The sequence below is a fragment of the Oncorhynchus nerka genome, linkage group LG1 (genome assembly GCF_034236695.1).
Source record: "Oncorhynchus nerka isolate Pitt River linkage group LG1, Oner_Uvic_2.0, whole genome shotgun sequence".
In the NCBI taxonomy this organism is placed as follows: Eukaryota; Metazoa; Chordata; class Actinopteri; order Salmoniformes; family Salmonidae; genus Oncorhynchus; species Oncorhynchus nerka.
Genome location: NC_088396.1, coordinates 42,798,151 through 42,823,301, shown reverse-complemented (window position 1 = coordinate 42,823,301; position 25,151 = coordinate 42,798,151). Strand labels below are relative to the sequence as shown.

At 51.0% G+C, this 25,151-nt stretch overlaps 1 protein-coding gene across 9 annotated transcripts in view; it reads left to right on the top strand.

The window, feature by feature from the left end:
* LOC115123666 (band 4.1-like protein 5) overlaps positions 1-25,151 on the top strand; it is a 106,350-nt gene that overhangs the window by 20,800 nt on the left and 60,399 nt on the right. For all 9 annotated transcript variants that reach the window (XM_065019035.1, XM_065019036.1, XM_065019038.1 and 6 more), the window contains 10 exons: positions 152-239; positions 598-686; positions 855-945; positions 8,378-8,547; positions 9,832-9,938; positions 10,018-10,036; positions 11,019-11,055; positions 13,255-13,382; positions 22,678-22,838; positions 23,192-23,277. In XM_065019035.1, the coding sequence (XP_064875107.1) occupies positions 152-239; positions 598-686; positions 855-945; positions 8,378-8,547; positions 9,832-9,938; positions 10,018-10,036; positions 11,019-11,055; positions 13,255-13,382; positions 22,678-22,838; positions 23,192-23,277 (976 nt within the window). The remainder of the gene's footprint in view (positions 1-151; positions 240-597; positions 687-854; positions 946-8,377; positions 8,548-9,831; positions 9,939-10,017; positions 10,037-11,018; positions 11,056-13,254; positions 13,383-22,677; positions 22,839-23,191; positions 23,278-25,151) is intronic.

Below are 25,151 nucleotides of genomic sequence, written 5' to 3'. Positions count from 1 at the left end.
CACATACATACATACATACATACATACATACATACATACATACAGATACACACACACATACACATGCATAGACATACACATGCATACATAGACTCACCCCATCTCCTGTTCAACCCAGTATTCTGTATTTTCTCCCTCTGCTCCATCCCAGGGGCCAGATGCCGTCGCAGGCAGAGATTAACTACCTGAACAAGGCCAAATGGCTGGAGATGTATGGGGTGGACATGCACATGGTCAAGGTGAGGAGAACAGAACGTGCTGTACTGGTCCTGTGTCTCTCACCTGGTAGAGCATGGCACTTTCAACGCCAGGGTTGTGGGTTTGATTCCCACGGGGGACCAGTATGAAGACGTTTGCTCTCACTACTGTTCATCGTTCTGGATAAGAGCGTCTGCTAAATGATGTGACTGTAAAAAGGGAAACGCAGTGATTTAGTTTTATAAGGTGATTTATTTCACCTTTATTTAACCAGGTAGGCAAGTTGAGAACAAGTTCTCATTTACAATTGCGACAGTGTGACGACATTAGTGACGATTTAACGACGGTGACAAACACAAACAGGAATACTGCGCTGAATGGGTCCTCTTTCCCCTCCAGGCTCGAGATGGTAATGAATACCAGTTAGGACTGACTCCCACTGGAGTGCTGGTGTTTGAGGGAGAGACCAAGATAGGCCTGTTCTTCTGGTAAGAAACACATTTAAGCTCCTAACTCTGCTGGTGCGTTCACTTTCCAATGGACAAAGCCCTGTGTCAATAGATTGTAAGGCACATCCTTGTTTTTTTAACAGAACAACTGGAAAACATCTTACACCTGTTGTATCTGAAACACTAGTGTGTGTGTCTGTCCCCCAGGCCCAAGATCACCCGTCTAGACTTTAAGAAGAGCAAGCTGACCCTGGTGGTGGTGGAGGAGGATGGAGAAGAGGCTCAGGAGACAGAAGAGGTAATAAACCAACCCTACTTCACACTGGGGTAGACATGGTCCCTACTATGAGACACACACACACACACCCTGGGGTAGCCATGGCCCCTACTCTGAGAGACACACACACACGGGGATAGCCATGGTCCTTACTCTGACGCACACTACGGTAGCCATGGTCCTTACTCTGAGAGACACACACACACGGGGATAGCCATGGTCCTTACTCTGACGCACACTGCGGTAGCCATGGTCCCTACTCTGACGCACACAGCGGTAGCCATGGTCCCTACTCTGACGCACACAGCGGTAGCCATGGTCCCTACTATGACACACTGCGGTAGCCATGGTCCCTACTCGTGAGTGAGTGAGCCGAAGAAAATCAGAAATCGGCTCAATGTAATTGAACAATCCATAGAATCTAACCACTTTCAGGAAAAATTGGAAAACGCTAAACAAGAACAAACAGTGAAAACATATACATGATCAAATACAGATCTCAAAATCAACTATTAAAGACTATAAGAACCCACTGGATTCTCCAATTACCTTGAATGAACTACAGGACAAAATACAAACCCTCAAACCCAAAAACAAATTCCAATTGGCTATACTTACTCTTTAACATCATCCTTAGCTCTGGCATCTTCCCCAATATTTGGAACCAAGGACTGATCACCCAAATCCACAAAAGTGGAGACAAATTTGACCCCAATAACTACCCTGGGATATGCATCAATATACAACCTTGGGGAAATCCTCTGCATTATCATTAACAGCAGACTCGTACATTTCCTCAGTGAAAACAATGTACAGAGCAAATGTCAATTGGATTTTTACCAAATTACCATACAACAGAGCATGTATTCACCCTGCACTCCCTGATGGACAAACAAACTAAAGGCGAAGTCTGCTCATGCTTTGTTGATTTAAAAAAAACCTTCGACTCAATTTGGCATGAGGGTCTGCTATACAAAATTGATGGAAAGTGGTGTTTGGGGAAAAAATTAAATCCAATGTACACATAGAAGTGTGTGGTTAAAATTGGCAAAAAAATACATTTATTTCCATAGACTGTGGGGTGATGCAGCGTAAGCCCCACCCTCTTCAACAAATTGTCGAGGGTACTAGAACAGTCTGCAGCACCCGGCCTCACCCTACTAGAATCTGAAGTCAAATGTCTACTGTTTGCTGATGATCTGGTGCTTCTGTCACCAACCAAGGAGGGCCTACAGCAGCACCTAGATCTACTGCACAGATTCTGTCAGACCTGGGCCCTGACAGTAAATCTCAGTAAGACAAAAATAATGGTTTTCCAAAAAGGTCCAGTCACCAGGACCACAAATACAAATTCCATCTAGACACTGTTTCCCTAGAGCACACAAACTATACATACCTCGGCCTAAACAGCAGCACCTCAGCTCATTCACAGCTTTGTGGAAGTTACCTGAGACAAAACAAGAAGGGCATTCTATGCCATCAAAAGGAACATAACATTCCACATTCCAATTAGGATCTGGCAAAAAATACTTGAATCAGTTCTAGAACCCATTGCCCTTCATGGTTGTGAGGTCTGGGGAAAAAACAAATTGAGACTCCATGCAGAATTCTGCAATAATATCCCCCGTGTACAACGTAAAACACCAAATAATGCATGCAGAGCAGAATTAGGCCGATAATCATCAAAATCCAGAAAAGAGACGTTAAATTCTACAACCACCTGAAAGGATACGCACACTGCCCACAAACTGAGGTGGAAACTGAGCTGCACTTCTAACCTCCTGCCAAATGTATGACCATATTAGAGAGACATATTTCCCTCAGATTGCACAGACCCACAAAGAATTCGAAAACAAACTAAATTTTGATAAAACTCTCATCTACTGGGTGAAATTCCAGTGTGCCATCACAGCAGCAAGATTTGTGACCTGTTGCCACAAGAAAAAGGAAACCAGGGAGGGAGGGAGACTGGGCAGGGCGGGGAGGGAGGGAGACTGGGCAGGGGAGGAGGGAGGGGAGGGCGGGGAGGAGGGAGACTGGGCAGGGCGGGAGGGAGGGAGGGGAGGGAGAGGGAGACTGGGCAGGGCGGGGGAGGAGGAGGGGAGGGAGGGAGACTGGGCAGGGCTGGGGGGAGGGGGAGGGAGACTGGGCAGGGCGGGGAGGGAGGGAGACTGGGCAGGGCGGGGAGGGAGGGAGACTGGGCAGGGCTGGGGAGGAAGGAGACTGGGCAGGGCGGGGAGGAAGGGAGACTGGGCAGGAGCTGGGCAGGGCGGGGAGGAAGGGAGACTGGGCAGGGCGAGGGAGGAAGGAAGGGAGACTGGGCAGGGCGAGGAGGAAGGGAGACTGGGCAGGGCGAGGAGGAGGAAGGGAGACTGGGCGAGGGAGGGAGGGAGGGAGGGAGACTGGGCAGGGCGGGAGGGAGGGAGACTGGGCAGGGGAGGGAGGGAGGGAGACTGGGCGAGGGGGGGAGGGAGGGAGACTGGGCAGGGGAGGGAGGGAGGGGGGGGGAGACTGGGGGGGAGGGAGGGAGGGAGGGAGGAGGGAGAGGGCGAGGGAGGGAGGGAGGGAGGGAGACTGGGAGGGCGAGGGGAGGAGGGAGGGAGGGAGACTGGGCAGGGAGGGACTGGGAGGGAGGGAGGGAGACTGGGCAGGGCGAGGGGAGGAGGAGGGAGACTGGGCAGGGCGGGGAGGAAGGGAGACTGGGCGGGGAGGGGCGAGGGAGGAAGGGAGACTGGGCAGGGCGAGGGAGGAAGGGAGACTGGGCAGGGCGAGGGAGGAAGGGAGACTGGGCAGGGAGGAGACTGGGGAGGAAGGGAGACTGGGCAGGGGAGGGAGGGAGGGAGACTGGGCGAGGGACTGGGCGGGGCGGGAGGGGAGGGAGACTGGGAGGAAGGGAGAGGGAGGGAGGAGACAGGGCGAGGGAGGGAGGGAGACTGGGCAGGGCGAGGGAGGGAGGGAGGAGACTGGGCAGGGCGGGGAGGAGGAGACTGGGAGGCGAGGAGACTGGGCGAGAGAGGGAGGGAGGGAGGGAGACTGGGCAGGGGCGAGGGAGGGAGGAGGGAGACTGGGCAGGGCGACGGGAGGGAGGGAGACTGGGCAGGGCGGGGGAGGGAGACTGGGCAGAGGGGAGGGAGGGAGGAGGGAGACTGGGCAGGGCGAGGGAGGGGAGGGAGGAAGGGAGACTGGGCAGGGAGACTGGGCAGGGCGGGGAGGGAGGAGGGAGGAAGGGAGACTGGGCAGGGCGAGGAGGAAGGGAGACTGGGCAGGGCGGGGAGGAAGGGAGACTGGGCAGGGAGCGGGGAGGAAGGGAGACTGGGCAGGGCGGGGAGGAAGGGAGACTGGGCAGGGCGAGGAAGGAAGGAGACTGGGCAGGGCGAGGGGAGGGAGGGAGACTGGGCAGGGCGAGGGGAGGAGACTGGGCAGGGCGGGAGGAAGGGAGACTGGGCAGGGCGGGGAGGAAGGGAGACTGGGCAGGGCGGGGAGGAAGGGAGACTGGGCAGGGCGGGAGGAAGGGAGACTGGCAGGGGAGGGGGCAGAGCGGGGAGGAAGGGAGGGGGGGAAGGGAGACTGGGCAGGGCTCAGGGCGGGAGGAATGGAGACTGGGCAGGGCGGGGAGGAAGGGAGACTGGGCAGGGCGGGGAGGAAGGGAGACTGGGCAGGGCGAGGGAGGAAGGGAGACTGGGCAGGGCGGAGGGGAGGAAGGGAGACTGGGCAGGGGAGGAAGGGAGGGAGGGAGAGACTGGGGGCGAGGGGGGAGGAGACTGGGAGGGAGGGAGGAAGGGAGACTGGGCAGGGCGAGGGGAGGAAGGGAGACTGGGCAGGGCGGGGGAGGAAGGGAGACTGGGCAGGGCGGGGAGGAAGGGAGACTGGGCAGGGCGGGGGAGGAAGGGAGACTGGGCAGGGCGAGGGAGGAAGGGAGACTGGGCAGGGCGAGGGAGGAAGGGAGACTGGGCAGGGCGAGGGAGGAAGGGAGACTGGGCAGGGCGAGGGAGACTGGGCAGGCGAGGGGGGAGGAAGGGGAGGAGGGAGGGAGACTGGGCGAGGGAGGGAGACTGGGCAGGGGAGCGGGAGGAGGGAGACTGGGCGAGGGGGAGGGAGGGAGGGAGACTGGGCTGGGAGGGAGGGAGGAGGGAGACTGGGGGAGGAGAGGGAGGGAGACTGGGCAGGGGAGCGGGAGGAAGGGAGGGAGGGAGGGAGACTGGGCAGGAAGGGGGCGGGAGGAAGGGAGACTGGGAGGGGGGGGAGGGAGACTGGGCAGGGGAGGGGAGGGAGACTGGGCAGGGGCGGGAGGGAGGGAGACTGGGAGGGAGGGAGGGAGGGAGACTGGGCAGAGGGAGGGAGGGAGACTGGGCAGGGAGCGGGGAGGAAGGAGACTGGGCAGGGCGAGGAGGAAGGGAGACTGGGCAGGGCGAAGGGAGGGAGGAAGGGGAGACTGGGCAGGGCGAGGGAGGGAGGAAGGGAGACTGGGCAGGGCGAGGGAGGGAGGAAGGGAGACTGGGCAGGGGCGGGGAGGAAGGGAGACTGGGCGGGGCGGGGAGGAAGGGAGACTGGGCGGGGCGGGAGGAAGGGAGACTGGGCGGGGCGGGGAGGAAGGGAGACTGGGCGGACTGGGCGGGGAGGAAGGGAGACTGGGCGGGGAGGAAGGGAGAGGGAGGGTGGGGGCGGAGCGGGGAAGAAGGGAGACTGGGCGGACTGGGCGGGGAGGAAGGGAGACTGGGCGGAGCGGGAGGAAGGGAGACTGGGCGGAGCGGGGAGGAAGGGAGACTGGGCGGAGCGGGGAGGAAGGGAGACTGGGCGGAGCGGGGAAGAAGGGAGACTGGGCGGAGCGGGGAAGAAGGGAGACTGGGGGCGGAGCGGGGAGGAAGGGAGACTGGGCGGAGCGGGGAGGAAGGGAGACTGGGCGGAGCGGGGAGGAAGGGAGACTGGGCGCGGGGAGGAAGGGAGCGGAGCGGGGAAGAAGGGAGACTGGGCGGAGCGGGGCGGGGAGGAAGGGAGACTGGGCGGAGCGGGGCGGGGAGGAAGGGAGACTGGGCGGAGCGAGGCGGGGAGGAAGGGAGACTGGGCGGAGCGGGAGGAAGGGAGACTGGGCGGGGCGGGAGGAAGGGAGACGGGGAGGCTGGGCGGAGCGGGGGGGCGGGGCTGGGGGAGGAAGGGAGACTGGGCGGGGGGCGGGGAGGAAGGGAGAGACGGGGCGGGAGGAAGGGGGCGGGGAGGAAGGGAGACTGGGCGGGGCGGGGAGGAAGGGAGACTGGTTGACCAGACATATAGTTGTGTAATGGGTCAGAGTAGACCAGATTGGCAACAGGAATTATGTGAAGAATGAGTTTAATTTAGGACGTCTGTTCCTAAGTATTCCCACAAAATAAATTGTATAGACTTGATTGTGTCTCAATGTAATCGAGGTATATAATGATTTCATTTTCATATACATTCTCTTTTTGGGCTTAGTTGTGGTCAATTTGCAGTGTGCAAATTATTCTCATTATTTTCCGGCCCCCCACCATTCGCTTGGACAAAAATTGGCCTGCAGCTGAACCTAGTTGCCTAGTTACCCCCTAGAGTAGACTAATTAAAGTCATGATATATGAAGCTACTCTGGACTGTTGCTCAGCCAGTCTGACAGGTGACCACTGGGAATGTGTGAACTATGTTGCACCATCGGAATGTGGCCAGGGTCTTGACTTTGGGACATTTTACTAATCGTGTGTGTGGGGGGGGGGGGGGTTTCTGTGTGTATATGGGGGTTCTGTGTGTATATGGGGGTGTTCTGTGTGTATATGGGGGATCTGTGTGTATATGGGGGGTCTACGTGTGCACACTCAAAGGTATTCTGGTTGTCCTCTCCTGATGACTTTGTTGAAGTCTTAATCCTGCCTAGGGTTGAAATCCCGGTTGGTTGTTCCCGGAATAGGGGAGAATAAGCAGGAAATCTGGAATCCTCAAACCAGCATTTCTGAAAAACCCAGGGAATTTATTGAAGGTTCCCTGAATTCTTCTACCTTAATCCTACATGTGAATGTGTGGTGTTCTCTTTGTATCTCTGTACTCTGCTCTTGTGTCTTAATTTAAGCACTGTTAGCTGAGCGCTGAACAAGACTGATGTAGTGTTCTGAGCAGGTTGGCTAGCAGCAGGACAGAGCACTGCTGAGAATGTCGCTACGCTGGCATAACCAAATAGGACACGAAAAGGGATTTAATTTGCCTCATCGAGGTCTGATGGAAAATTGTAATAATGAGCAAATGAATGAAATGAAGCAGCCTCTTCTCGCGCTCTCTCACGTGCTCTGTCTGTGCTTGGCTATAATTTGAGCTAGGAAACTGGGCTATAAGATTGTTGTACACTACCGGTCAAAAGTTTTAGAACACCCGCTCATTCAAAGGTTTTTCTTTATTTTTACTGTTTTCTACATTGTAGAATAATAGTGAAGACATCAAAACTATGAAATAACACATATGGAATCATGTAGTAACCAAAAAAGTGTGAAACAAATTCAAATATTTTTGAGATGATTTAAATAGCCACTATTTGCCTTGATGACAGCTTTGCACACTCTTGGCATTCTCTCAACCACATTCACCTGGAATGCTTTTCCAACAGTCTTGAAGGAGTTCCCACATATGCTGAGCACTTGTTGGCTGCTTTTCCTTCATTTTGCGGTCCAACTCATCCCAAACCATCTAGTAAAAAGAAAAACCCTTGAATGTATATTTTCATTTGAATTTTAAGAGAAATATAAACTAACCACCTTCCTGATAATTGAGTTACACCCTCCCTTTTGCCCTCAGAACAGCCTCAATTTGTTGGGGAATGGACTCTACAAGGTGTCGAAGCTGACTCCAATGCTTCCCACAGTTGTGTCAAGTTGGCTAGATGTCCTTTGAGTGGTGGACCATTCTTGAAACATTCAGGGAACTGTTGAGCATGAAAAACACAGCAGCGTTGCAGTTCTTGACACAAATTGGTGCGCCTGGCACCTATTACCATACCCCGTTCAAAAGCACTTCCTTTGTCTTGCCCGTTCTCCCTCTGAATGGCACACATACACAATCCATGTCTCAAGGCTTAAAAATCTTTCTTTAACCTGTCTCCTCCCCTTCATCTACACTGATTGATTTGAAGTGGATTTAACAAGTGACATCAATAAGGGATCATAGCTTTCACCTGGATTTTCCTGGTCAGTCTATGTCATGGAAAGAGCAGGTGTTCCTAATGTTTCGTACACTCAGTATATTACATTGTACTAAGTCTTAACTGATTTAATTAGCATGTCTCTGGAGCCGTAATAACCAATTAGATCATGTCTCTGGTCTAGTTTCTAGGGCCCAGGACCCAACGCCCCAAAAACGTCCTAACCACTTTTTAGTCATTGTATTGTTTCATGTATGTGTTCCCTAATAATACAGGGGATGTTCTCTCTCTGTCTCTCTGTCTTTCGCTCTCTCTCCGTCTCAGGGCAAAGAGCAGCAGCACACGTTTGTGTTCCGTATGGACCACCCCAAGGCTTGTAAGCACCTGTGGAAGTGTGCTGTGGAACACCATGCTTTCTTCCGGCTCCGCGGCCCCGTCCAGAAGGGCTCAGCGCGATCCGGGTTCATCCGCATGGGGTCACGCTTCCGCTACAGGTAGCTATTGAGCAGCATGTGTACACTACACTCTGAAGTATACTACCATCTGCATATTACTCCTCGCCATGATGACAGTACTGCTACACTTAACACTACATTATTCACTCCACTCTGCACAAGTCTCTACACAATGCCCCAATACAATTCAAGCCTCAGTTTATTATTCTAATGCTTTTTAAAAACTCAAAAATTTCGCACATTAGACAAATCCACAGATTATAATTTGAATAGGATTTAACTGACCATGTGCTCACATTAAGCTAACTGCCTAATGAAACTCATTAGAACTTTCAACTTGTCCCGTTGTGTAAAAATAGCTTGTCTTGCTGCAGTGTAAACAACAGACTGCTGAAACAGAAGCTTCAGGCTCTCTTTAGGGCCTTGTTGTTATAAGATGGCGTATTTCTTTTTGGATGACCACAGAGTTCAGCAGGGGTCAGTCCCGTGTCCCAACACCTTGTCGGGGGGTTGAGCATTGAAGGCCACCCTGGGGGTAGGAGGGGGAGCTGGGGACTGGGGTTGAAGGATGGGAGGAGATACAGAACGGTACACTGCACCCTCCACGTCTCTTTTTCCTCTGACGTAGCCCAGCAGTAGCTACTATACTCAAGTTCTTGGCTATATTCCATAGGGCCAGGCATGTTTCCATCCTGACCGTGTGGCAAACTAGTAAAACCTCAACTGTTACCAGAGATGAAGAAATCTCTTTGCCTTTTGTGTTTTCATGTGATCTTCTTTTCATTCTAGCTGAAGTGTCTCCTCCACAAACTTGACTCCAATTACCCCCTCTTGTTCTCCTTGAAACTACCACATTTGCATATTTTCCAAGGCTTGTCTGTTTGAATACAAGCTTTCCCTTCAGCCCAGATCTAGCTAAGGATTTTCTATATGTTCAAGTCATTTGCCAAACTGTTTCCCAGTGTTGGTCCTGAGCCCCAACAAAAGTTCCAGTCAGTATGTGAATCAGTCCTGGTGGTCTGATTGCCAGGGAGGCCCTCCTCTCCCTGCCTGCCTGTGTTCAGGCTTCACTGGGCAGAATCACTGCCTGATTGTCCCCTGCCTGGTGGTGGGTTGTTTGGTTTCGCTCTCATTCCCCCTCCTCCTTCCTGTCTGTTGTTCTGGGTTGTATTCACTAGGAACAAAACAGAATCAAACAGGCCCGAAATTTGGGGGGGGACGGACTACCTTAACCTGTCCAATAGGAAATGCTTGTTTTCATTTCCCGTAAGCAAACTGTTTTGCTACATTGTACGCTAATGAATATGACCCTGTTGTCCTCAGTGGGAAGACTGAGTACCAGACCACCAAGGGCAACAAAGCCAGGAGGTCAGCATCGTTTGAGAGGAGGCCCAGCCGACGCTACTCCAGGAGGACCATGATGAACCGGGGTGGGTGGACACACACTGTTTAATATACTCCTTACACATCATAATAACTCATTTATATGTTCTTTCTCTTATTTCCCAGGAGCCAACAAACCCCAGGAGTAAGTACACCCCCCAATGTAAAAAATAAATAATATTAGATATTTGAAAATATTTATTAAAGGGAATGTTTTGTTACTAAATGTTTGGGATGGGCACTGATCACTGATTGATTAATTTCAAGCTGTTGATGTATACATATCTGTTTCCTGTTGTTGTTAGACTCATCGCAGTATGATAAACATGACACACACACACAGAGAGAGACAGACACTATATTTTTTTCTTCGCATTGTTGGGAAAGGGCTCGTAAGTGTTTCACGGTAAAGTCTACACCTGTTATTTTCTGGTCATGTGACAAATAAAATGTGATCTGATTTTTGACTAGATTAATATCAGAGGCCCTCACACAGTCTGTAGTATCCTCTGGTTTGTATCCTCCTCCAGGCTTGTCTTTCTCTCCCGTGTGCTGTGAGAGGAGTACACTGGTTATCACACAGTTCTCTGTCCACACTGTGCTGTCTGCTGCAAGAACTTCTAGATCTCTCTCTGTGTGTGTGTGTGTGTGTGTGTGTGTGTGTGTGTGTGTGTGTGTGTGTGTGTGTGTGTGCGCGCGCACTACTCTGCTCTTTCAGCAGGTGACCTTTTTACATCACAGCAGTAAAGCGTTGTGAATGAGTAATGTTAAATGTCACGGAGAGAAGTGGGTAATTATAAAAGTCATTCTGACGTCCCCTTCTTCCCATTCGTCATGCTCACTGAATCACAATGGTTAAATCATGTGTGTGGATTACTTGGGTAGTTAGCAGTGATGTCGTCATGACTCACTTCACGTGCATCGCCGTAGCGATGAGTGATTAATCAAAGGCATAGTGCTCTGACAAGGACATGAGTCCTCCATGGCAGCCTTGTCTTCTGTGAAAAACAAGGGTGGAATGTCATTTGCTTCAGGGTTACATCAACATCAACATAAGCTCTTAAGGCTGAAAGGTCAAAGGTTTAAAAAAACAATGTCCATTGAGTTCTCTCTCCTCTCTTTACCAGTCACAACAACGGAATGAGCCCCAACACAGATGCCAAGGTATGTTGCTCTGCTGTCCTTGAGCCCTACTGACTCTAGTGACAGTTTCCCAGGCACATATTAAGCCTGGTCTTGGACTGGGAAGCACTTTCTATGGAGAATCTCAATTCAACATGATTTTTTTATTTCAGGACTTGGAAGAATCAGTGTTAGGGTTGGGCACCGTTATTTTAATATTCAAATAGCCGAACGGACCTAACCCGTCTCGGTTTCCCCCAGCCCCTCCACATCAGACCTAACCCCTGTCTCTTCCCCAGCCCCTCCACATCAGACCTAACCCCTGTCTCTCCCCCAGCCCCTCCACATCAGACCTAACCCTGTCTCTCCCCCAGCACCTCCACATCAGACCTAACCCCTGTCTCTCCCCCAGCCCCTCCACATCAGACCTAACCCCTGTCTCTCCCCCAGCCCCTCCACATCAGACCTAACCCCTGTCTCTCCCCCAGCCCCTCCACATCAGACCTAACCCCTGTCTCTCCCCCAGCCCCTCCACATCAGACCTAACCCCTGTCTCTCCCCCAGCCCCTCCACATCAGACCTAACCCCTGTCTCTCCCCCAGCCCCTCCACATCAGACCTAACCCCTGTCTCTCCCCCAGCCCCTCCACATCAGACCTAACCCCTGTCTCTCCCCCAGCCCCTCCACATCAGACCTAACCCCTGTCTCTCCCCCAGCCCCTCCACATCAGACCTAACCCCTGTCTCTCCCCCAGCCCCTCCACATCAGACCTAACCCCTGTCTCTCCCCCAGCCCCTCCACATCAGACCTAACCCCTGTCTCTCCCCCAGCCCCTCCACATCAGACCTAACCCCTGTCTCTCCCCCAGCCCCTCCACATCAGACCTAACCCCTGTCTCTCCCCCAGCCCTCCACATCAGACCTAACACATCAGACCTGTCTCTCCCCCAGCCCCTCCACATCAGACCTAACCCCTGACTCTCCCCCAGCCCCTGCACATCAGACCTAACCCCTGTCTCTCCCCCAGCCCCTCCACATCAGACCTAACCCCTGTCTCTCCCCCAGCCCCTCCACATCAGACCTAACCCCTGTCTCTCTCCCAGCCCCTCCACATCAGACATAACCCCTGTCTCTCCCCAGCCCCTCCACATCAGACCTAACCCCTGTCTCTCCCCCAGCCCCTCCACATCAGACCTAACCCCTGTCTCTCCCCCAGCCCCTCCAAATCAGACCTAACCCTGTCTCTCCCCCAGCCCCTCCACATCAGACCTAACCCCTGTCTCTCCCCCAGCCCTCCACATCAGACCTAACCCCTGTCTCTCCCCCAGCCCCTCCACATCAGACCTAACCCCTGTCTCTCCCCCAGCCCCTCCACATCAGACCTAACCCCTGTCTCTCCCCAGCCCCTCCACATCAGACCTAACCCTGTCTCTCCCCCAGCCCCTCCACATCAGACATAAAACCTGTCTCTCCCCCCCCAGCCCCTCCACATCAGACCTAACCCCTGTCTCTCCCCCAGCCCCTCCACATCAGACCTAACCCCTGTCTCTCCCCCAGCCCCTCCACATCAGACCTAACCCTGTCTCTCCCCAGCCCCACCACATCAGACCTAACCCCTGTCTCTCCCCCAGCCCCTCCACATCAGACCTAACCCCTGTCTCTCCCCCAGCCCCTCCACATCAGACCTAACCCCTGTCTCTCCCCCAGCCCCTCCACATCAGACCTAACCCCTGTCTCTCCCCCAGCCCCTCCACATCAGACCTAACCCCTGTCTCTCCCCCAGCCCCTCCACATCAGACCTAACCCCTGTCTCTTCCCCCAGCCTCTCCACATCAGACCTAACCCCTGTCTCTCCCCCAGCCCCTCCACATCAGACCTAACCCCTGTCTCTCCCCCAGCCCCTCCACATCAGACCTAACCCCTGTCTCTCCCCCAGCCCCTCCACATCAGACCTAACCCCTGTCTCTCTCCCCCAGCCCCTCCACATCAGACCTAACCCCTGTCTCTCCCCCAGCCCTCCACATCAGACCTAACCCCTGTCTCTCCCCCAGCCCCTCCACATCAGACATAACCCTGTCTCTCCCCCAGCCCCTCCACATCAGACCTAACCTCTGTCTCTCCCCCAGCACCTCCACATCAGACCTAACCTCTGTCTCTCCCCCAGCACATCCACATCAGACCTAACCTCTGTCTCTCCCCCCAGCCCCTCCACATCAGACCTAACCTCTGTCTCTCCCCCCAGCCCCTCCACATCAGAAGCCCCTGGTCCCTGCCCGTGGTCAGCCCTGCATCCTCAGGCTCCACCAGCAGACCTATGAAAATCGAAACCCTCCCCAGGAGTCCTGGCGGTGGCCAATCGGAGAAGAGGAGGTGAGGCGCTCTCTGTTCTAATGCCATAAGAGCATTAAGCTGCCTAATCTGGTCATCCTGCTGGTCGTGGGTGGCACTGGGCAGTGGGTGGCACTGGGCAGTGGGTGGCACTGGGCAGTGGGGGGCACTGGGCAGTGCAGTGGGTTGCACTGGGTAGTGCAGTGGGTGGCACTGGGTAGTGGGTGGCACTGGGCAGTGGGTGGCACTGGGCAGTGGGGGGCACTGGGCAGTGCAGTGGGTTGCACTGGGTAGTGCAGTGGGTGGCACTGGGTAGTGCAGTGGGTGGCACTGGGTAGTGCAGTGGGTGACACTGGGTAGTGCAGTGGGTGGCACTAGGTAGTGCAGTGGGTGGCACTGGGTAGGGTAGTGGGTGGCACTGGGTAGTGCAGTGGGTGGCACTGGGTAGTGCAGTGGGTGGCACTGGGTAGTGCAGTGGGTGGCACTGGGTAGGGTAGTGGGTGGCACTGGGTAGGGTAGTGGGTGGCACTGGGTAGGGTAGTGGGTGGCACTGGGTAGTGCAGTGGGTGGCACTGGGTAGTGCAGTGGGTGGCAGTGGGTGGCACTGGGCAGTGGGTGGCACTGGGTAGTACAGTGGGTGGCACTGGGTAGTGCAGTGGGTGGCACTGGGCAGTGCAGTGGGTGGCACTGGGCAGTGCAGTGGGTGGCACTGGGCAGGGCAGTGGGTGGCACTGGGCAGTGCAGTGGGTGGCACTGGGCAGTGGGGGGCACTGGGCAGTGCAGTGGGTGGCACTGGGTAGTGCAGTGGGTGGCACTGGGCAGTGCAGTGGGTGGCACTGGGCAGTGCAGTGGGTGGCACTTGTTAAATAAGAAACACACATTTTTGTTTTCCGTTGCTAAATGTTTTGAAGCGTTTTCCATGGCGTGCCCTAGTGAACATGACCCTGGCTACATTACGCTCACCCTGGAGCTCTCAGGAGGTCGGGTGGTGGTGGTTTGGTGAGTGTGTAGAGGTACACTGAGTGACTAGCATGTGGAGGGGATCTGGGGGGTGGTGGTGGTTTGGTGAGTGTGTAGAGGTACACTGAGTGACTAGCATGTGGAGGGGATCTGGGGGGTGGTGGTGGTTTGGTGAGTGTGTAGAGGTACACTGAGTGACTAGCATGTGGAGGGGATCTGGGGGGTGGTGGTGGTTTGGTGAGTGTGTAGAGGTACACTGAGTGACTAGCATGTGAAGGGGATCTGGGGGGTGGTGGTGGTTTGGTGAGTGTGTAGAGGTACACTGAGTGACTAGCATGTGGAGGGGATCTGGGGGGTGGTGGTGGTTTGGTGAGTGTGTAGAGGTACACTGAGTGACTAGCATGTGGAGGGGATCTGGGGGGTAGTGTTGGTTTGGTGAGTGTGTAGAGGTACACTGAGTGACTAGCATGTGGAGGGGATCTGGGGGGTGGTGGTGCATGTTTGACAGTGTGTTATGACACGGAGTAGACGGATAGTGGTTGTAGTCCAGCTACTGCTGCGTTGGTGGTGGCCATGACCCCTGCTGGGGTGGAAACAACAAACTCTCTTTTCTAGGAAATACCCCATCCTTTTCCTCAGCCCCCTCTCTCTTCTCTCCTAAAACTTGATCCCCAGAGGATGACTCTGCAATGAAGGCTGTCTGCCTTTCAAATCCCTGACATATTAAAAATAAACGGTTTCCTGTATTTCGTTGACCTTGAAGCTGTGTTCCTTTTAAGATAAATCCCAATTTTTAAGCTCTACCTTTTTTGTTCTAGTATGATGTACTGAAGCCAAACAGGCATTTTCATAAGGCAAGGTATGTACCCTCCAAGTTATCTGGAGTTCTGCTTCAACCAATTAAGTTATCTTGGTCCTGCTGGGTCCTGTGATTCAGGGCTGGGAACTGGGTCCTGTGATTCAGGGCTGGGAACTGGGTCCTGTGATTCAGGGCTGGGAACTGGGTCCTGTGATTCAGGGCTGGGAACTGGGTCCTGTGATTCCGGGCTGGGAACTGGGTCCTGTGATTCCGGGCTGGGAACTGGGTCCTGTGATTCGGGCTGGGAACTGGGTCCTGTGATTCGGGCTGGGAACTGGGTCCTGTGATTCAGGGCTGGGAACTGGGTCCTGTGATTCAGGGCTGGGAACTGGGTCCTGTGATTCAGGGCTGGGGACTTTCTCCTGGGGTAAACAAATCATCTTCATCCATGGTAATGGTTGCTCTCTGCATTGATCCTCCTTCAATACCAACCCAAATACTCAGGTGACCTTTGGCCTCTGTCCCGTTTTCACGACCACCACTTGTTGTGATCTACTAATGGTACTGTATCCTCCCTACACTTTAAATCCCTTTCCCTTATTGGCTCAGTCCCTAGCCATATGAGGAAGAGTAATGAAAAACAAACTTGATTATAATGATTATGCAGTACTGTAGGCTAGTTGTTTGATTTGATTAAAGCAGCCACTGAGGATAGATCAAAATGTCAGCCCACAGCCTATAAACGCTTAAATCACACTGGGTGCATATTTCATGGCACTGAGTGAACAAGCTTGAAGGTCTCTGCCAGCTGGCGATTACGATTTAATGAAAGTTTCCTTTAGGCCAGAAGATCTTTAGGCCAGAAGATCTCTTCAGAGCCAATTCACACAGGCCAGGGAAGAGACTCACGTTGTCATGCGATCAGATCAGGCTGTAGAACTGAAGATAATGGCACACCATCCTCCCTGCATCTAGGCCTGTTCCCCATCAGTGGTGTAGTAGAGGGTTATATGCAGGTACCGTTGAAAGTCGGAAGTTTACATACACTTATGTTGGAGTCATTAAAACTCGTTTTTCAACGACTCCACACATTTCTTGTTAACTAACTATAGTTTTGACAAGTCGGTTAGAACATCTACTTTGCGCATGACACAAGTAATATTTCCAACAGTTGTTTACAGACAGATTATTACAATTACAATTCACTGTATCACAATTCTAGTGGTTCCGAAGTTGACTATGCCTTTAAACAGCTTGGAAAATTCCAGAAAATGATGTCATGGGTTTCGAAGCTTCTGATAGGATAATTTGACATAATTTGAGGTGTACCTGTGGATGTATTTCAAGTCCTACCTTCAAACTCCGTTCGTCTTTGCTTGACATCATGGGAAAATCAAAAGAAATCATCCAAGACTTCAGAAAAAAGTCTGGTCCATCCTTGGGAGCAATTTCCAAACGCCTGGAGGTAACACGTTCATCTGTACAAACTATAGTACGTAAATATAAACACCATGGGACCACGCAGCCGTCATACTGCTCAGGAAGGAGACGCGTTCTGTCTCCTAGAGATGAATGTACTTTGGTGTGAAAAGTGCAAATCAATCCCAGAACAAAGGACCTTGTGAAGATGCTGGAGGAAATGGGTACAAAAGTATCTATATCCACAGTAAAACGAGTCCTATATCGACCTAATCTGAAAGGCCTCTCAGCAAGGAAGAAGCCACTGCTCCAAAACTGCCATAACAAAGCCAAGCTACAGTTTGGAGAAATGTTGTTTGGTCTGATGAAACAAAAATAGAACTGTTTGGCCATAATGACCATCGTTTGGAGGGAAAAAGGGGGAAGCTTGCAAGCTGAAGAACACCATCCCAACCGTGAAGCATGGGGGGGTAATGCAAATAGTCTGGGTAGCCATTTGACTAGATCTTCAGCAGCCTTATGTCTTGGGGGTAGACGCTGTTTAGAAGCCTCTTGGAAGGATGTTCCTAATGTTTTGTACACTCCATGTAGCTTTTACTCACCGTGTGTTAATAGCAGCTGTGACCCATAATAGCACAGTGTTAAGTGGGGAATTCACATGAATAAATGAGGCAAGGATTTGGCTGGAGTTCTGGAGTAACACTGCTCCTAATCCTGTGGATCTGACTGCGACACAGACCAGGGCCAGAGCAGAGTCTTTAAGGACCAGTATTATGACTGCGTTTATACTGATGGGAGCCTGACATCGGACTCGCTGAATAGTTTTTTTTTGTGTTTTTTGGTTTTGTTCTTTCCTGTAATTTGATCATCTCTTGCATTGATTCATGTTGAGATCAGATTATTTGTTTGTGCAGTTACTGGCAATGAACTAGACCTGCTAGACACATTCCTTAGGCTCTTTGCTGACTGCTTAGCTTTCCTGGCTGTACCTCGGAAGATATTGAAGATAACGTCTTCGATTCCGTTTTCAGTTGTTGAGGATTAACGATGCAGGTGAAGGCCAGTGTTCATTTTCAAGCCCTAAGAAATAGACTTTTACAGAAGCATAGGAGTCGTGTTAAATTGGTCTTTAGGTTGCACCCCTCTCCACCCCAACCCGTGGATGATTCTGCATGCTAACCTCTTCTCCTCTCCCTCAGTTTACCCTCATTAACCTCCACCAAACACACTCCCAATCACTCCAGTTACCATTAACTGCCTGCCTTCCCACTAACCAATCATCTGCCTGCCTTCCCACTAACCTAACAAATGCATGACAACAAGCACATTTCTAGCTAGCTAGCCACAGTAGCTTTAAAAAAAAAAATGTTTCATTGATGTGAAGTTGTCCTCCATGTCTGTCTGATGTAAATGTTCCTGTTACCACCTCTGTGACCTCAGTTTCACACTCATCTATACACACCTCATCATCCACCTTCTATAGAAGTACTGCGGACATCAATATTAAGATTTCTGATTAGTACACCTCTAGCATTCCTTCTTCAGCGGTCTTTAACTTGTTCACGCTACCACGTTCCCCTAGGGCACCCCCACGCTCAACTCAAAAGATGGCGCACAGAATGCAAAAAATATTCTTAGAAATATTTAACCTCCACACATTAACAAGTCCAATAGCTCAAATGAAAGATAAACACCTTGTTCATCTACCCAGCGAGTCAGATTTCTAAAATGTTTTACGGCGAAAACATAGCACATATTTATGTCAAACCACCACCAAAGACACAGCCAATATATAGCCGTTTTGTCGAACAAAATATGCAATCACAAGCGCAGGATTAAAAGAAAAATAATTCACTAACCTTTTGAAAATCTTCATCAGATGACAGTAATAGGACATGTTACACAGTACATTTATGTTTTTTTCAATAATATGCCATTAATATCCATAAATCAACGTTTACATTGACGCCATGTTCAGAAAATGCTAAACAATGTCCGGAGAAATTATATATAACTCCGCCAGATAACAGCAATACACATCATAAACTTTGACTAAATATACATGTTCTACATATAGTTAGAAAGATACACTGCTTCTTAATGCAATCGCTTTGTCACATTTCTTTTTAACGTTACAGAAATCGTTCATTTTTCAATAATCTGAGACGGCGCTCAGACATAAGCAATATTTCTCCGCTATGTTGGAGTCAACAGAAACACAAAATTACAACATAAATATTCCCTTTCCTTTGATGGTCTTCGAAGAAGGAAGAAGTCATACTTACCCAAAACATAGTTTGGTTTCAATTCGTGTGTCTTTGTATTAGCAAATGCTGCAAGTTCCAGCTGAAATACTACCAAAACTTACTTCTGGTCACGAACAGTTGCGCATCAAAACTTCAAAATTACATATTATATGTCGACTAAACTGGTCAAACTAAGTGCAGAATCAAGCTTTAGGATGTTCTAAACGTACAAAACTATTATCTAATCTCTCGGACGAACGTGCTTCTTGGCAGGCGATCTGGAACAAAGGAACGTGTCTCCATAAAGCTCGCTCTCGTAACATTGAATTTTCTCGCGACACTCAGTCTTTTGCCTACCAAAACACGCGGGATTTGCACAATTAAACGCTGTACTGAATGAGGACATCTAGTGGAAGACATAGAAAGTGTCTCCAGATCCAGCTGGTTGGGAAGGGTGGGGGCGATGACGTCAAAGTTGCCCCAAGTTTGAGGCTCCCAAAAATAGTTTGGGAGATTGCCTGCCCTGTGAGTTCTGCTATACTTACAGACATAATTCAAATGGTTTTAGAAGCTTTAGAGTGTTTTCTATCCAATAATTATTATTATATGCATATATTAGCAATTTTGGACAGATTTCTTTTCAGTTTACTATGGGCACGCAATTCCTCCAAAGGGGGCAGTAATTCTGCCTAGCCTTAACTGGATTTATTAAAGAGCGGTTAGCCTAGTTATGCGGGTATAGAGTTTTGGTGAATTTCAAGGACAGAAACCCATGGACAATATAGACACAGATATATAAAAAATGTATACTATATACTCTATAAAAATGACCCAAGATACTATAGATTGCCATAGAGTACCTGTTAATTACCAAAATTACAGAAGGTTTGATTAACTTTGGTAAATAAACGGTAGCTTTGCAATCCCCTAGGCATGCATAAGTATGACAAACACTCTCCACTCACATTGACTTTGTGAAACAGTCAACATTGGAAGAGATGTTTCCTATCTGCCTAATCTCAGCTAACCCTGAACTAAAGTTTAATGTAATTGGTCATCTGCTCGATTAAGTTCTTGGTCCATACATGTTAGGAGAAGATCTCAAGAAATACTAGAATGGTGAGCGGAACTGGAACGAGGTGCTCCACTAATGTCCCCTTGTGAAATTCAAAAGACGCTAACACCTGCGAAATTCAAAAGACGCTAACACCTGCGAAATTGTGATTTGTCCAATTAACCAGTGATAGAAGAACCCAAAATACTGCTGCTCTTATCATACACATCCCATTCAGTCCCAACAGATTATCTCACTTTCCTCAAAAGATTACGGTCTGCCCATTTTTAATCTGTGATTTGAAATGCGGTCTTCAAGTCCACTGATGTAGTTGTGTTAGTCAACCACACTCTAAAGAGTGGCACGACTATTCATGTCTCTTTTGAGATCATAATGGAGTGATGTCACAACATCTTAATGTCTGTAGTGAATTATATCGGGACCTTCCATCACTCCATAAGTTATTTTCAACAGCAATGGTGACACCATAGTTAGGTCTCTCTTTCTCAATGCTGTTGTAATACTATCATGTAAGGGAATGCTGACTTCAGGACCTCCCGTTTACCTCTGTTTTGCACTTGGTAGGTACACAGATTTTAGTTTGCAGAAAGAATAGTCACCCACAGCTGATTAGTCACTGAACACCTAATACAGGCAGGTCAAGTCCTTCTCTGTACGCTCTGCTGTATCTCCTCTCCAGTCCTCTCTCCTCGTCTGCTCTGACACTCCTTCTCTTCCAGACACTCCTCTTTTTGACTCCTTCCCCCATACCCCCTGCCTTCTCCTCTCCTCTGCCCTTCCTGTCCAGGCCTCACCCTTTCACCACGCAATGCTGACCCGTCTCCTGGATGTGGGTGAGTGGACGGACACCACTGGACCTTCCCCCTGTCCCACCCTGGGACACTAGGCTAATACTCAACAAGAGACAGACCAGACAGAGCTCTGTGTGTCTCAGTGACACCTTACCTGGACGATTCTTTCTCTACTCCTGCCCATTCCTCCTCCTCACTCAACCACTGCCATGACCCCCCCCCCCCCCCCCCCCCACCGAAACCAAAACCAGTCTGTAGACAGGAACCAAGAGGAGAGAGGGAACATGAACCCACTGAACCACTGTTCTGTTCAATTATAGACAGACTGAAAGACTTATGTCTCTGAAGAATGACTTTATATGATATTTCCAGGGATATGAGGTGTTCCTCTTGTCCTCACTTCCCCAGTTGTTTTATCTGTTACATATCATGTTGCTGCCGGCTGTCTTTGTGTCTCAATCATCCAATGATTTGATTCAACCCACGTTTTTATCATTGTTGATTTGAATCTGTTTATGGTACGTTTTATGGATCTGCACATGTTTCAGTCTCGCCTTAATCGGTGTTAAGTTAATGCACAAACTATGAATACAGATAGAAGATGGATTCCTAACAGTGTACTTGCTTGTAAACTCCTCACTGGTTCATTTGAATGTAGTCTAATAATTCTATATTATTTCTATATATTGACAGTACTCTTACACAGCTCTACCAATGATTTTTTTTTTTTCATTTCATTTTAAATTAACTTCCTGTTTACATTATTAAGTCGTGTTGACAAAGGTTGTCTCCGTATTGTAATTTATTGAGACTTCTGATAATGAACAGAAATAAAGCGCCCAACTCCAGATGGGAAGTGAGTAGGCAGTTGTTGTTTTATATAGTTTCAGTGCACTGCACTCAGCCATTTGTATACTTGTTTGTTCATTCTGTAGAGGCAACAAGTGCTGTTTGGCTGTATTATGGCCAGTGATGTCACTAGTCCCTGAGGTGTAATTATTAGTAGCTGGCAGCATCTTATTTACTATGAAGGAGGCAGGTGTCGTCTCTCTGACAACTGAAACCAGTTGTATCAAAGCCTCTTAGGCTGCGTTTACACAGGCAGCACAATTCTGCTCTTTTGTCCAATAATTGGTCTTTTCCCCAGTCACATCTTTTCACATCAGATCTTTTTCAGAGCTGATCTGTTTTGCGCAAAAGACTAATTAGTGAAAAAAATATCAGAATTGGGCTGCCTGTGTAAACACAGCCTCTCAGCCTGTAATCTCACTGCAGTCACATATGGAATGTAATCCGCTAGCTAGTACACCGCCCCCTCTCTCTACTCCCTCTATCCCCTTCCCTCCTTCTCCAACTCCCTTCTCCCACCAGTCTCCCTTTCCCTCCCAAACTGTGTGTAAAAGAGTTCTCAGACCGTTGTTGTTCTCCATACATGCAGTTTGTATAGATGATGCCGTTGTCGTGTTACATGATGTGTGGTGTGTCACGTCTACAGGACTTGAGGCAGTAGGTGGTAATATTTCCCTCAGCTTTCACCGTGTCTTTGTCCTCAGGCTGCAGCCAAGTGTAAGCTACGCCCTGCTGGTCTCACGTCAAGGCCCTCTTTGATGTAGAGAACAATCTACTTCCTCATTACCATACAGTTACCTGAGCTAACTCGAGGCCTGATAAAGCAGCTGTTGACTTACAAGTGTTATTATGGATATGGTCAGTTGATTTCAGGATTAGTCGTGCATGGTGCTGGCTCTGAGCCTCATTCATTAACTGTCACAGTGGGGCAGACTCTTCCGTCTTTCTTATTCCAGTGTTCACAGGTAAGTCATACTCATGTTGTGACCCTGTCTTTCTGTACCAGGTGACTTGATCAGGGGGGGGGGGGGACCTGGGCCCAGGGATATATACCCTGGAGGTTGTTCATTTTGTTGTCAGATCAAATGCTCTGGAAAAACTCTGCTTGTATAGCAGTGTCTCCCTCTCATGCCTGTATCTGTCCTCGTGTGTGTGTGTGTGTGTGTGTGTGTGTGTGTGTGTGTGTGTGTGTCCGCAGCATGGCCTTGCCACTCGTAGCCGATCTGCTGGAGACATGCGTTAATGACGTCACCCATACACCCGTTCCCATGGCGACAGCAGGCCTGTCTGAGGAGGCGGGGCTAAGCATGGCTGCCTCCGCCTCCAGCCTCACAGGGGAGGAGAAAGTCTCTCTTGCCGGTGAGCTTTCACACAGTCATGCCAAGGCTGGACTTACTGTATAACACCAGTCATGTCATATGTTTAGTAGGTAACCTTAGTAGTAGTACTTGCCTCGTTAAAAGTACTCCCCCTGCAGAGGAAGTTGTGTTCGGTAAGGTTGTATAATGTCAAAAAGAAGAGCACTGCCTTGCAAATATCCTGCCTACCGAACACAGGATGTTTGTTATGGGAGGCTTGGTACACCAAACGCAGTCACTGGTGTTATTGAACGTGCTGAATAGAACTGTGAAATGTATTCCACAGTTAAATGTTCTGTGTGCTTCACCAGGAGTGTTACTGATAGTAAAGACGTGTCCGTGTTTCTTCAACAGAGGCGGCAACGCGGCTGAAGCAGCTGGAACTACACAGTCTCTCGCTCCCTGTCCCTTCCAGAGCCAACCTCAACATGAACAACCAGGTCAATGCACTCAGCTGGAAGGGGGAGAGGGGGGGTAGGGAGAGAGAGAGGGGGTAGGGAGAGAGAGAGGGGGGTAGGAGAGAGAGAGGGGGTAGGGAGAGAGAGGGGGTAGGGAGAGAGAGGGGGTAGGGAGAGAGAGAGGGGTAGGGAGAGAGAGAGGGGGTAGGGAGAGAGAGGGGGTAGGGAGAGAGAGAGGGGGGTAGGGAGAGAGAGGGGGTAGGGAGAGAGAGGGGGTAGGGAGAGAGAGGGGGTAGGGGAGAGAGAGGGGGTAGGGAGAGAGAAAATGAAAGGGGGATACTCTACATGCACAAAAGAGACATGAATACTGTGTACATACACACACACACCGCCCTCTACAGGGAACACACACATACACACCGCCCTCTACAGGGAACACACACACACCGCCCTCTACAGGGAACACACACACACACCGCCCTCTACAGGGAACACACACACACACACCGCCCTCTACAGGGAACACACACATACACACCGCCCTCTACAGGGAACACACACACACCGCCCTCTACAGGGACACACACACACACCGCCCTCTACAGGGAACACACACACACACCGCCCCTCTACAGGGAACACACACACACACACCGCCCTCTACAGGGAACACACACACACACCGCCCTCTACAGGGAACACACACACACACCGCCCTCTACAGGGAACACACACACACACACCGCCCTCTACAGGGAACACACACACACACCGCCCTCTACAGGGAACACACACACACACCGCCCTCTACAGGGAACACACACACACACCGCCCTCTACAGGGAACACACACACACACCGCCCTCTACAGGGAACACACACACACCGCCCTCTACAGGGAACACACACACACACACCGCCCTCTACAGGGAACACACACACACACACCGCCCTCTACAGGGAACACACACACACCGCCCTCTACAGGGAACACACACACACACCGCCCTCTACAGGGAACACACACACACCGCCCTCTACAGGGAACACACACACACACACACCGCCCTCTACAGGGAACACACACACACACCGCCCTCTACAGGGAACACACACACACACACACACCGCCCTCTACAGGGAACACACACACACCGCCCTCTACAGGGAACACACACACACCGCCCTCTACAGGGAACACACACACACCGCCCTCTACAGGGAACACACACACCACCCTCTACAGGGAACACACACACACCGCCCTCTACAGGGAACACACACACACACACACACACCGCCCTCTACAGGGAACACACACACACACACACACACCGCCCTCTACAGGGAACACACACACACACACACACCGCCCTCTACAGGGAACACACACACACACACACACCGCCCTCTACAGGGAACACACACACACACACCGCCCTCTACAGGGAACACACACACACACACACCGCCCTCTACAGGGAACACACACACCGCCCTCTACAGGGAACACACACACACACACCGCCCTCTACAGGGAACACACACACACACCGCCCTCTACAGGGAACACACACACACACCGCCCTCTACAGGGAACACACACACACACCGCCCTCTACAGGGAACACACACACACACCGCCCTCTACAGGGAACACACACACACACCGCCCTCTACAGGGAACACACACACACCGCCCTCTACAGGGAACACACACACACCGCCCTCTACAGGGAACACACACACACACACCGCCCTCTACAGGGAACACACACACACACACCGCCCTCTACAGGGACAGGGAACACACACACACCACCCCCTCTACAGGGAACACACACACACACCGCCCTCTACAGGGAACACACACACACACACACCGCCCTCTACAGGGAACACACACACACCGCCCT